Below are 13,390 nucleotides of genomic sequence, written 5' to 3'. Positions count from 1 at the left end.
GTGCGGTCTTCCTCTTTGTTTGTTTGTGTTTGTGTTCAAGATATTTCGATCATGTAAACATAGGGTTGCCAACTCCATGAGAAATAAATAAGGGACACCTCGTGGCCAGGGCCGGGCGACCCAGTTGTCTTCACCCTTCCCAGTGTGGTGAATTTTTTAGCTCTTTTTTTGTGAAATTATTTTTTTAACCATTTGACTTGAATTTGATTTAAGTAGATGCGTATTCTTTGTGATATGAACACATGAAAATCATTTAGCCATTTATTTTTAGCTCAAAATGACAACATTAACACAGTAAAACTGGTCTCTTTCTTAAACAGAAGCCTGTCCTGCTTAACTCTTGAGAATAAAAGTAAATCTTTCTTTAAAAGAACTCTGTCCTGCTTAATTTAAAATTATATAAATTAATAGAAAACAATAGAAAGAAAAATATTCTTGTAACAGTGCACATTTAGTGCATTTAGTGCAATTGGCTTCAGCTGAGGTATTATTTCAGCTTTTCTAATGCTAATCAGCTGCTCCTGTTTGTAAACCCGCTTGTTCCCATGATTACGCATCATAACTCATCATCATTATTCATCTATGTATTACTTTTATGTATTAGTCATCTATTTGTTGTAATCATCTATCCTTGCAGTTGTTTATTACACAAAATAAATTATATTATCACACTTCTGGCCACATAGCGCTGATATTCACTGCACATGCCCATATTAACCTTAACCAGAGGGTTTAAAAAAACAAACCAGTGTTTACATACCATATCTGCTTCTGCCGTGGCCTGGTGGACAAAAACTTGGTTAAGGGTTCCCCGAGCTTTCACGCCCCTCATGTTCTTCATGTGCCCACCACTAGAAGCATGCCTATGGAAAAAGTGCGCCGGCACACAGTGCAGTGCGCTTTAAAGGTGTTATCGTGCACTTTCCCAGCCAGGCGTTTTCCTTTTCCCATTCCTCCCTGTACTTTTTTTATTTCTCTGAGGGGAACAAACATTGCTCGCTCGTGAGCGTGTCACCACAGCCGCTCACACTGCTCATGCACAAATACGTAAACGTTGGTGAAAAAGACGGAGCAGACCTTCCTAAAGGCCGTTATAACCTTGCACTGCCAGTGGTGAGCTGCACCAGCTGTGGCCTAATGTGGTCCCCCTCAGTTAAGGACTTCCAGGGTGGTGGATATTGGCCTGGCACCTTAAATTTCTGCACCCTGTTTTCAATGGATGTCTTTCAGTCTTTCTATGACATTAAGAAGCTGCAGCAGGGATGTCACTTAAGGCCTTTGTCAAAGTGCTGGATGAACGAACAGCCCATTTTGGAAGGGTGAGTTTCTAAATTTGTCAAGTTTAAGGAAATTGTGCAAATCAATGTTTACGATGACTGTCCGTGAATATTCTGTTGTTTGTCCTCTACTTAAAAGACTGGCCGAATATCAGCTGATGCCTTCAGCAAAAGTTTCTTGGAGTGGAGTGCTGTAAAGTGTGAGGTGGACAGGATGTGCAAGGAGCCATGCTTTAGCTGCCCTGCCTGCACTCCAGACATGCTCGCCGTCTCAGTTGATGGAAACTGCAAGCTTTATCGCTTTCAATCAAATGCAAGGTACGTTATGCATTGTGTACATAAATCAAATATGGATTTGTACAAAAATTGTATTTTGATGTTTCTTTTCAAACAACTGTCACCGTGTTCGTTCAGCACTTCAGAGCAGGGGAACTTTGAAGGTGTCTTCATTGAGAAAGATGAGGAAGTTGCTGAGTTTGTGAAATACATCCAGAGACACACAAATGATGTAAGATACACATATATATCAGTGCTGTCAGCGTTAATCTTGTTAAAATGACGTTAACGCCATAACCATATACTCATACGTGTGTGTGTGGATACATATTTGGATGGGTGGATATTTACTTTGTTTTTCTCTTGGTGTTGTCGTATTTACTTGACTTTATCTTAATGCACACTTCATTTTGTCACCATGTGTATTTAAAAAAATAAAAACATGGTTTTTATGAGGTGTTGTGTGAACGTGACTTAAGGCTAATTCAGCTAATTCTTTTGCATTTGTGTTAAAAAAGTTTGTCCCTGATAGGGCGTAATCACGTCGTGTCTTTGAGTGTGTAGGTCCCAGGGAAAGGGTTGTGTGGATCTTCATCTTGGACTGCAGCAAAGGAGTCGACCAAAAAGTCCACTGGGAAGTTGGATGAAGAGGGCATGGAAATAGCTGTTTGTTTGCTGTTAGTCCTCCTAGCTGCATTGAACATGTTTCGAGGGGAGATCTTTGCTTACCCCCTTTTTCTCCAGAGGAAGTTGGCAGCTAGCGTCCCAGGACATATTATGTTCCTTTGCTCCGATGTGGCCTGTAAATATTTCCCATATTTAACCAACGTGGCTCAGCAGCGCCCTGAGCTGAGGAACCTCTTGTCAATGCGTCCTTTTGGCTACGTTCACACTGCAGGCGAAAGCGCACCAAATCCGACTTTTTTGACCCTATGCGACCCATATCCGATCATGGTGTGACAGTGTGAACGGCACAAATCCGATATTTTCAAACCCAATCTGGGTCACTTTCGTATGTGGTACTGAATCCGATACATATCCGATGTTTCAGAAAGCGACTGCTGTGTGAACGGTCAAGTCGCATTAAATCCGTCTTTTACGTCACTGACACAAGACAGACACCAATTATCAGCGCCGGAGAAGCGCCCGTTAAGACATCGCAAACGCTTCCTGGCCATCCGGTGAAACTGCTGGGAAGACAGCGTTGGAGAAACGTGAACTTTTTATTTGTACTGTATAATCTGCAGATTCTGACAGAAATCTGCAGCTATCCTTTGAAGCACCGCTCCTCTAAAACAGCAATAAGGATAATTATTAGGTTATCTACATTATTATGTAAATAACAAAATAACTTAAAGCAAAAATTGGGAAACGTAAAGTCCGAAGTCTTTATATTAAGGGCCATCAGTCAAACAATATTGTTGCTCTGGGTCTAAACAGAGCGCGTTGTGTGTGACATCTTCTTTTGGGCACGCGGGCCGCTTTGAGCGTTCACACTAGAGCGCGTTTGCTGTCGCATTTTATTTGTAGTGTGAACGAGCAGATAAAAAAATTGGATTTGATCAAAAAATCGGAATTGAGCATTAAGACCTGCAGTGTGAACGTAGCCTTTCTCTCCGTCATGCATGCAAAAGCTCACACTTGGATGTGCGAGGTATACTGCAGCTTGTAGTCTTGGATACGTTTAAGACATTTTGTTATAAGGTTGAATGAATTCAGCAGTCATGTATTGTGACCTCCTTTCTATAGATCAAATGGGGAGGTGCGTTTCAGGATGGGGCCGGTTCTACAGTTGGAGAAGAGGTGGAACAAGTAAACAGTTTCCTGTCTAGGGCGGCCATCACAACGAAGTACATGTCTAAAGCAGGTGTGTGTCCGTGTGTGAGATTCCACTCAGTCTCCTGCTCATTCATTCTTATTTGTATACTAACTGAAATGCAGGGCGAACAGACATGCTGAGCCTCCTGGCTTTGGGCTGGAACAAAAGGAAAGTGGAACAACTGGGCCGCACTTTGAGCCAGAGATATCTAAAGGTCATTTTTTCAACACCCATTTTAATGTGTGTGGTAATGGGGCAAAAACACCAGTACTCTAAAAATGTCCATATGAATGACATTTATTAATGTATTCTTAGATCATAAGGATCCTTAGAGAACAAGTGGAGAGCCTGAATGCGAGCAGAAATGAGCTGGGTGTGGATGACGACACACTGCAGCAGTGGGCTGAAGGTGAGTCTCAATATAATGCACTCGTGTATAACAACAGGACCCACCATGGCCTCATTAAAGAACTTAGAGTTAAGATCTTTCTGACAGTGTCAACAAACAATGAAAAATAAGCTTGTAAAAGCAGAATTGATGGCAGAGTTGTTGCGTTTGATCAAATTGGATTGGACCTGGGTTGAAGTGATGTCGTACTAGTTGGTTTTATAAAGCTGAACACCAACATACTTGTTATCTCATGATAATGCAGCACACGAAGGCTCCAGATGTCTTATAATGAATATCATCAAGTCAGTGATTACAGAGTCCACTGTAGTTTGGTGACTGTTACTCATCCTGTGTTCTGATTAATATTCCTCTCACTTAGAAACGGATCAAACTGATGGCAGCCTTGGAGCGTTGCAGGCACGAGTAGAGGAGCTTGTCGTCATCATCAGAGTGCGAACACAAAGTCTTTACAGACAAAATGGTGTCACAGTTTCTTTGAAACGGACCGTTTGATGCTCAGTTTGTACAGCTTGTACAGCTACTTTGTAAACAGAATAAAATCAGATCCAGGTTTGTTTAAGCTGGATGTGATTTGTTCTAGCAAACGAATTGATGAGTGTAGATTAAAATGTAAATATATGCATTATGTGAAGGTGTTCCTTTTTATGATTATTTACAGATAGCAACAAGAGGCGACACAGAATTCGCAAGGTCATCTTAGATGAGAAGAAACGCTTGGCGGCTGCTGTTGACGAGTACAACAAGGAAACAAGCAACAAAGCAAATCGTATCCAGTGATGCCCTCATGCAGAGCGACGTTTGGCCCTGGCAGAGCACAAGTGAACGTAAGCTCTTGATTTCTAAATATCCTTTTTAAACAAACTCCCAGTATCTGAGCAGCAGTTGAATGTTTTGTTCTTGAATCATAATATGCTGCTATGTTTTCCCATCTGATGTTGTTAAACTGCAGCTGCTGCTGACCTCCGGACAAAGAGAAAGGTCTTTGAGAAGGTGATGGCTGTGAGGCGCCTGAGAGAGGAGGAGATGATCCTTTGCAGGGAGATGCAGCATCACTGGACAGTGTTGCAAATGCGATCTGTGGTGTTGGGGACAATCTCCTCAGACTGTAAGCACATCTTTTATTTATTTATACATTTGGTGATGAATTGATTGAAAATAATAGCAGATGCTAAAGTCTTACTGGATCTTTTACCTATATTTGGGTTGCTAGCTAACACTGCCTTCTCCCTTAAAAAAAGTTTAATTACATGATCCTAACTCCTTGTGTTTATGAGGTGAGGTTTGTTTGTTTGTTTGTTTTACTTATATTTAATAGTTTTGTTGTTTTTACAGCCTCCCTTGTTGGCATGTCGGAGGATGCACAGAAAGGACTCCATAGCCTGGTTTAAAAACAAAGTGAACTGAAAGCTGAAACGCTCAAAGTAAAGGACGTGTACAAGAGAATCCTCAGCCACCAACCACTCCTGGAAATGGACTCGGAGGAGGAGGAGGACGTTTCAGACGATGAGAGTGATTTGAGCACTTCTGATGAAGACTGATTGTGTCATCATTGATGTTATGTTTGCTAGAATAAAAAGTTAATCACATCTGTTTAATGTGATTTTTATAATTTCTGTTTTAGAAATTGCTTATCAACAGACATTTTACATGTTGAGAAGAAAAATGTAATTCCCTTGGTGCAGTTGTTTACCCTGAATCATTCTTTCCCATCTAATTTAATGACTCGTGTACATGTTCAGATACAATAACATAATTGAATTCATGGGATGCTTTCTGGGCTGCTCAAATTACCACAAAATGTAAAAGCACCAGGCAGCACACTCACAAGGACATGTTTTGTTCAGTGTTTTGTTGAAGAAATCAACAAGTACAACTGAGATGTTTGCTGTAGTGGTGTGTTTGTTAAGAAGCATGCCAGCACACTGGTGAACTGACAGTCCCAGAATGCACCCGAGCCAGTGACTCGCCCCAGAACAAATGACATTAATTATCTAGAAAGACAACCGTGATCAAAGACTAAGTAAAAGAGTAGGAAACAAAAGATAAGGAAAGGTACTGTGGGGTAGGAAAGAAAGGCCAGAGCTGTGCAAAATGACCTCCAGCAGGCCACAAATATGCACGTCTGCTCAAACGGTCAGATACTGACTCCATGAGGGTGGTATGAGGGCTCGACGTCCACAGGTGGGGGTTGTGCTTACAGCCCAACACCGTGCAGGATGTTTGGCATTTGCCAGAGAACACCAAGCTTGGCAACTTTGCCACTGGCGCCCTGTGCTCTTCACAGATGAAAGCAGGTTCACACTGAGCACGTGTGACAGAGTCTGGAGACATATTGGAGAACCTTCTGCTGCCTGAAACATCCACCAGCATGATGGTTGGGCAGTGGGTGACTAATGGTGTGGGTGGCATTTCTTTGGGGGACCGCACAGCCCTCCATGTGCTCGGCAGAGGTAGCCTGACTGCCATTAGGTGCTGAAATTAGATCCTCAGACCCCTTGTGAGACTAAATGCTGGTGCGGGTGGCCCCGGGTTCCTCCTAATGCAAGACAGCGCTAGACCTCATGTGGCTGGAGTGTGTCAGCAGTTCCTGCAAGACGAAGGCATTGATGCTGTGGACTGGCCCGCCCATTCCCCAGACCTGAATCCATTTGAGGACATCTGGGACATCACGTCTCACTCCATCCACCAACTGCACCACAGACTGTCCAGGAGTTGGCAGATGCTTTAGTCCTGGAGTCTGGGAGGAGATCCATCAGGAGACCATCTGCCACTTCATCAGGAGCATGCCCAGGTGTTGTAGTGAGGTCATACAGGCATGTGGAGGCCACACAGACTACAGAGCCTCATTTTGACGTGTTTGAAGGACATTACATCAAACCAGATGAATGATTCTGTATTGCACTGATCAAGGAACCAACCCAATAGGAGCTAAAGGCATCCTCTTCACATTACTTAACATAGTGAGTTTATACTATGTTTAATGTGCATTTTCTTCATCAGTCTAGAACATAACATGTTAGCGCTCCCTGGTTCTTTTTGGAGACAGATCCTGAGACAGCAGGCAGCTTTGGAGAACTCATGCCAGCTGTGGTCATTAAGGAAAACTTTGATTTAATATTGATTTCATGACAACTATCCTCAGGCACATATTCCTGGATATATACAATGACACGAGTAGACACTAACCCCCAGCAGTCTGGTGCTATGACAGCATAACTAAGGGCTGACCTGAACCAGCCCCAACTATAAGCTCTATAAAGAAGTAAAGTCTTATGCCAACTCTTTAAAAGTCTTGACCATGTCCACCTCCAAAACTCATAATGAACTTTGGAGGTGGACAGCTATCAAGCTCCTCACAGAGGAGCAGCTTGACAGCTAACAGCTCCCAATTTAGTTTAGTCCAAATACATGAATTCAAATTGAGGTGATAACTATTTATCAACAGTATGAATGTCTGTTCCCGTCCAACAAAGTTGTTACTACATACCATGTTGAGCAAGGCTTCCACTTGACTTTAACTTCTTCTTTTTCCTGAAAAACATGATATAAACAAACAATTAATTCAGAAAGACATGCAGGTTGCATACAAAAAGGAGCCTACAAACATTTGTGTACTGTTGAATGGCTCAATATATTATACAGTTAGTTTACAAAAATATAAGAACCACTACAATGCTTGTACTGCCAGCATCGAGTGCATGTCAGCAAAGCAACACTGCTTACATTGTGGCTCACAAGCTCCACTCCTTTTCATCAAAACCAAAATTTTATCTACATTCTGTTTTTTACACTTTAAATCCCAGTTAGGTTAAATATTACCAGTAGCTTTTCAGATAAAACAGTAATAAAGTCCTAATGGTTTCATAAATCTTCATATTTTTTTTCATATAAGCATCGGGGACAAGGCTGTCTTGCAACTGTTGAGGTCACTAGTGTGCGCCCTATTTCTTCCAGGATCACTCTTCATTTGTAGGTTTTAGTGGACTCCTACTACTGTGAAGTGGTTTTCATGGGACAGGGGCTTGTATTCCAAGATCTGGGAGATTGTAGAAATGAGCTGTGATGCCCTTCTTGCCATCTTTCCAGAAATATCAGTGATCTGGAAGCTGTTAGGCTGACTTACAGCAGCAGCACTTTCTGCACCTGCAGAAACTCCAGGACACATTTACTAACAGTGTTTGTTGCTGTGTGTGCTGCAGCTGCAGCTTTGAATTTTTTTTGAGAGCTAATATTTTGGCTTTGGTGTCTTGTTATGAAATGTACAAGAGTAAGAGTGTTAGCATGTGTGTCAAAGCTACGTTTGACTGGGAAACTCAAAGCTCAATAACCTGTATCAACAACAATTCACTGCAGCCTGTGTAATATTTGATGCATCATAATTTATTCCAGTCTATCTTGCAAATACATGTTTGCGTTGCAATGTCATGCACAACACACACAACTATTAGAGCCTTAAGATCAAACCTGCGTCATTCTTTTGGTCCACTGCAGTGTAGCAGTCAAACAAGGAGAAGTGAAGTGGCCCCAAATGGCCAGGATAGAGATCAGAGGGTTAATGCGTAAAATGCATAAAAATATTATTGATTACAGGATAATACATTAATGTTAATATCAACAATAAGCTTTTTACTCTGAAGTTACAAGTATAAACAATGCTGTTACATTTACACTTACATTTTTTACTATAAGTATGGAAACAAGTGAACAGCATTTTATAATAAGTTTAACTGGAATTCTGTACACTGAAAAACAAACAACAGATAAAAAACACAAACAAACAGCCAGTGCCTTCATCTCCAATAATGTCAAACATCGCTTTGACCTGTAGTCTCTGCTCGTCAGCACATGCTTTTAAAAAGAGCTCCATGTCCTCTGCAAACTGAAAAACAAAGAGGAAGAAGTCCCTCTACACAAAAACACTGTGGATGACAGGCCAGGCAAACATCTATTGACCTGTTTGAATGCCTCCTCATCATGTGAGCCTTGAAGTTTTTTTGTAAGAAGACTAAGACCACAGTGAGGACGTTTCATTTTCATGGACTTTCCACAAGCCCCAGTTTCATTTAGCACAGAGGGTGGAGCACATGAATGTTCTACCCAAGATTCAGGAAATGGTTTAGATGCTGGAGACGAGACATGGAGAGGGAGACGAGGCTCCACGGAGAGTTCAGTGGGGAGCAGTCCTGAATGCTGACATGACAATAATTGCCTTGCCATATCCCCACGCTGTATGACTGTCATGTTACAGAAGGGCAGTGAAAGTGCACCGGCACATCATTTTGTCTGTAAGAGAGAAAAAAAGAAAAAACATGTAATTTAAATGTAGTTGTATAGAATGCAGTCAGTTTATCTAACAATCAGATTGTACATATTAACAAAAATATCCAAGCCGTCCTCAATAATGAAAGCAAAATGGTGTGGATCACAAGAGCTGTCAGGAAATGTGGTGAACAGGAAAAATATTTAATGAAAACACTTTTTTCTCTCGCTGATGAATGAACTGAACTGTACAATGTGAAAAATAACTTTTAAGTCAACAAAGACCTGCAGAGGTGCTGAAAAGAAGTGCATATTTATGACTTTAACTATGAGGTATATTTAATACCAACATACCTTTGAAAGGCAAAGCACTTTGAATGTGTCCATTTATATGCTGCTCAATCTTTGCCCTGACAGCAGGGCTGAGAGTGGGGCACAGAGGGCAGTGAAACAGCCAACACGTGGTGCATTCCTGCAATTCTGGCCTGGAGGCAGAACTCCAATTTGATATTTGCATCTAAAACAGAGAGAAAAACAGATAAACACCATATACACATTTAAGTTCAGGTTTTAGCAGAAATAACACGTTACAGTTAGCATGTAAGAGATTTGGGAGAAAATTCTTTACAAAAACATAATTTACAAGAAACTTTTATTTGTGACATACGTATCTATTGACATATAAAAGACAACTGAACAAAGGCTAACTAACATCTTGGCAATAAAGCAGAATAAATAGAGAATATTAGTATTTATACATACATAAAACTCTCTGTGACGACCTTTACAATGTTTTTGCAGGTGGAATGAGAGACATGAATAAAGTGCAATATGCAGTAAATGGAACAATGTGCATTGATGTTACAGATCGTGAAAAGTAGTGAAGTGAATTTGTTCATAACAAGCAAAAATCAAATACGTTTGAAACTGACCACTAAATGCTAACCAGAGGTGTCAAAAGTGCACATTCTTACTAAAGTTTAGATGCCTCGGGGGTCTGACCGTTGTTGTAGCGCTAACAAAGTGCCAACGTAATCAGTGTAAGCAAACTAGATGATTCCTACAATTATATAATTATTAACGGCAAATTTAGACATGAAAGACTCTGTAACAACCTTTACGATCCACTTGCAAGGTTTCCACAGTCGATGGCTGTATCCCAATTCAGGGTCTGCAGCCTTAAAGTTCGCAGCCTCAACGGTCCATGAACTCTGAACATCTGAACTCTGAAGCATGAACTCTGTGTCAAAGATTCAAGTTGCAGTTATTTATATTTCCTATCACCTTAAATCTTCACTCAAAGACACTCAAGTATCTGTGACAGTGTATATATAGATGTATCATATATAAGAGAGAAATATTGTTCTTTTAATATGTTGGTATTACTAAATTTGGCTCAATGCTTACATATATGTGTAAAAAGCAAATGTACGAGCTGTGATAACTGTGTCTGATAGAATGAAGAGTAGACTGATAAATGAAATATTCCTTTATTGGGTGAGAAAATCAGACCATGTCATAACTGCTTTAAGTCATACAGAATAGACATCAGAGCCTTAAACAGGCTGACTTCTGCTAAATGGGTCAAACTGGGCAGAAAGTCTATACACATAACATCCTTATAGAAAATGATGTAACACTATAGATCAACTTAGCTCAGAATATATAAAGCAAATAAACAATCACAGCAATATGATGCAACAAACACAGCAGTGCTACTGATCCAAAATACTCAAAGCTTCATAGAACTGAAACAAACATTTATTTTTAGCTCCATTCTGCTGCTGATACAGACTTTAGGTTTCTGAACATTAAACTTGTTGCTGCCTTTCATAGTGTGTAACTTGAAGGCCCTGAGTACTTTCTCCCACACTGAAAACACTGGAATGACAACATTATTTGAACATTACCTAATAAGACTGATTCAGCACAGACAGTTATGTTAAACTTTCCTAGCAGTCCTTCACAAACAGGGAACAGTCTGTCTATTCTCTCCATCTGTCAGCTGCTGCTGGCTCTTCCTCCTCCTCTTCCTCACACACTGCTGAGTTTGTCCTGGTGGATCATCAGGGCTGCAAAGCCTCACAGATGATGTGCAGCAGTGGCTCCCTCAGTCTGTCCTCACTCTGGACACTTGCAGTCGTCACACATGGAAATCAAATGTGTGATAAGCTGCAGGATTCAAACACAAGTGTAACTTATAAACACATGTTCATACTTTTATTCCACAATCAGAGAGAAAGAAACAGAGAGAGAGTGCAGGACCATAGCTGGACTCGCCATCGGGCATACCGGGCATTTGCCCGGTGGGCCGCTGGCGATTTTTTGCTTTTATGGGCCGATTGATTTTTTTTGGAAGGGTATAAATAATGAAAGGTGTTGGATTGGTCAATTGGTCATGATCGACTCTGGGCTGGACCAATTACAGCCGAGGAGGTCGGATGCACCCTCCCCCTTGTTTAGCAATCTTATAGATGAACTAAAGAAAATGGAGAACAAAAAAAGGAAAGAAGGTGCAGAAAAAATTAGGGCCAAAAAGAAACAAGCCCTTCAGGCAGACGCTGCCAAATGTGCAAAAATAACTGAATTGTTTGGCGGTAGCTGTGGCATAGCTTCCACAGATTTAGCAACATCAGCAAGTGGTGGAGGCCAGCAGGTGGATAAGGGAAAGGGGAGGCAAGAGGAGGAGAGACCCGAGGCCGCCACCGGTCATAGTGGCAGAGGAACTGAACTTCAGGTAAGAAGTTATGACCTGCTGTCTATCTGTGTCAGATATAAACCAAGTTTAGTTGTAGTTTGTTTTCGTTGTGCTGACTTTTTACAGTCACTTAGAATAACTGGTACTAGCTAGCATGACGGAGTTTATATACTGCTGGGCGGGTGCTATGAAGTTACTGATAGTAAATTTTATTTTATGCTTAAGGTTAGTTTCTCAAACTCCTCAAAATCTTAACAAATTGTGCCAATCCTTACATGTTGCACCAGGCTGATTTATCATCAAAAGTGGAGAAGTCTGTGACAGAGGAGACAGAAGAGCAGCAGAGAGAGATGGAGCAAGAGAGAGAAATAAAAGAGCAGGAGATGGAGATGGAGAGATGACTTTATGTCATCCATGAGGGATGCATTTGACATATGTTTCACATATTATAGCCCAACAAGTTACTTATAGCAATTTGAATACGAGCAATCACTTTTTGGCAGACAATCACTTTTTGGCACAACACCGGCTATTTTTTGTGTTTCTTTTTATCGCTCTGTAACTGAGTTCAATTGAAAGCCTGCATGCGCTAGTACCTCTTGCCACAAGTTCCCAGAATCCTTTGCGGTTTTTACCCCTGAATGACGTCACATTTTTGGTGGGCTGGTCTCTAGTCAAAATGCCCAGGCCGATTTTTTGTCCCAGTTCAGCCCTGTGCAGGACAGACAGACAGGTGACAGTCTCAGGTGTACACACTGCTACACAACAGCACCAGAGAAGGAGGATTTAGTGTTTGTGTTATTACGAGTGCTAAACAAGAAGAGTTCCCAGATGGTGCAGTGGACACATGTGTGACTGCTGTGATTAAAGCATCTTTCTTTCAGCTTAACGAGTGAACCGTCAGCTCGTTCAAACACACGTTAAAGTCCGTTTGGCTCGACACCACCGAACAGAGGCAGCAATATAACATAGCTAACATTAACAGTGCAGTGAATCCTGCTTGTGCCGTGATATTCAGGACGGCAAACCGAGCAGCATCACTGACTTTCAGCTTGTTGTGTTTGTGGATAAATGACTGACTTTAATTATCCACAAAATCATCACATTCTCTGTAGGATTAAGGTCGACTATTGAACAGCGTATATTTTAAAGTAAAGGCTTTAAAACCAAGTAAACGCTGAAAGTACAAACATCACTAATGTCACATAACTTTGCCAACATGTGGCCAACAGGAATGTTTTAATGTTTTTCATTATTAAACATCTGCACATAAATAAGTGACATAATATTCAGTACTTACTTCTGAAAGTTTACTCTTCAGCCGCCCCTCTTCCGCCGTTTTCTTTCGGCAACATTATCCACACCCACCGCCGCGCCGTTCTCTCAGAACTGAAGAAACTTCTTGGATAAAACGTCTTCAAGAAATTTAAAGCAGTTCAGACGCTTTTCTTTCCCAGCTCCTCAGACTGTCCACCCTGTTAGCTTCGTTAAGCAGCCATGAAGAGTAGAAGGCCAAGTATGAGTTTCAAACAATAAACACATTTATTTTTAAACCCTGCAAATAAACAACATTAACATCAAAAGTTTTACATTTCCTAAATGTATCCCACAATCTGAATATAACACCCACTTCCCCACGTTTGATCCGC

General features: G+C 41.1%; 2 protein-coding genes across 2 annotated transcripts in view; one reads left to right on the top strand and one right to left on the bottom strand.

Annotated features, from left to right (window-relative positions):
- Window positions 1–13,390, bottom strand: part of LOC147336325 (ribonuclease inhibitor-like) — a 57,815-nt gene that overhangs the window by 20,180 nt on the left and 24,245 nt on the right. The window lies entirely within an intron of this gene.
- Window positions 1,084–3,382, top strand: LOC147336326 (uncharacterized). Its single transcript, XM_086287669.1, has 5 exons — window positions 1,084–1,319; window positions 1,417–1,595; window positions 1,692–1,785; window positions 2,118–2,424; window positions 3,161–3,382. The coding sequence occupies exons 1-5, from the start codon at window positions 1,263–1,265 to the stop codon at window positions 3,223–3,225; spliced, it is 702 nt and encodes a 233-aa protein (XP_086143795.1). The 5' UTR covers window positions 1,084–1,262; the 3' UTR covers window positions 3,226–3,382.

This window comes from Aulonocara sp. 'chitande type north' Nkhata Bay, linkage group LG3 (genome assembly GCF_057382095.1).
Source record: "Aulonocara sp. 'chitande type north' Nkhata Bay isolate Kocher_YH1m ecotype deep benthic linkage group LG3, A_spYH_male_GT1.1, whole genome shotgun sequence".
Taxonomy (NCBI): Eukaryota; Metazoa; Chordata; class Actinopteri; order Cichliformes; family Cichlidae; genus Aulonocara; species Aulonocara sp. 'chitande type north' Nkhata Bay.
The sequence above is the reverse complement of the archived record's forward strand: the minus strand, read 5'-3'. Positions and strand labels throughout refer to the sequence as shown.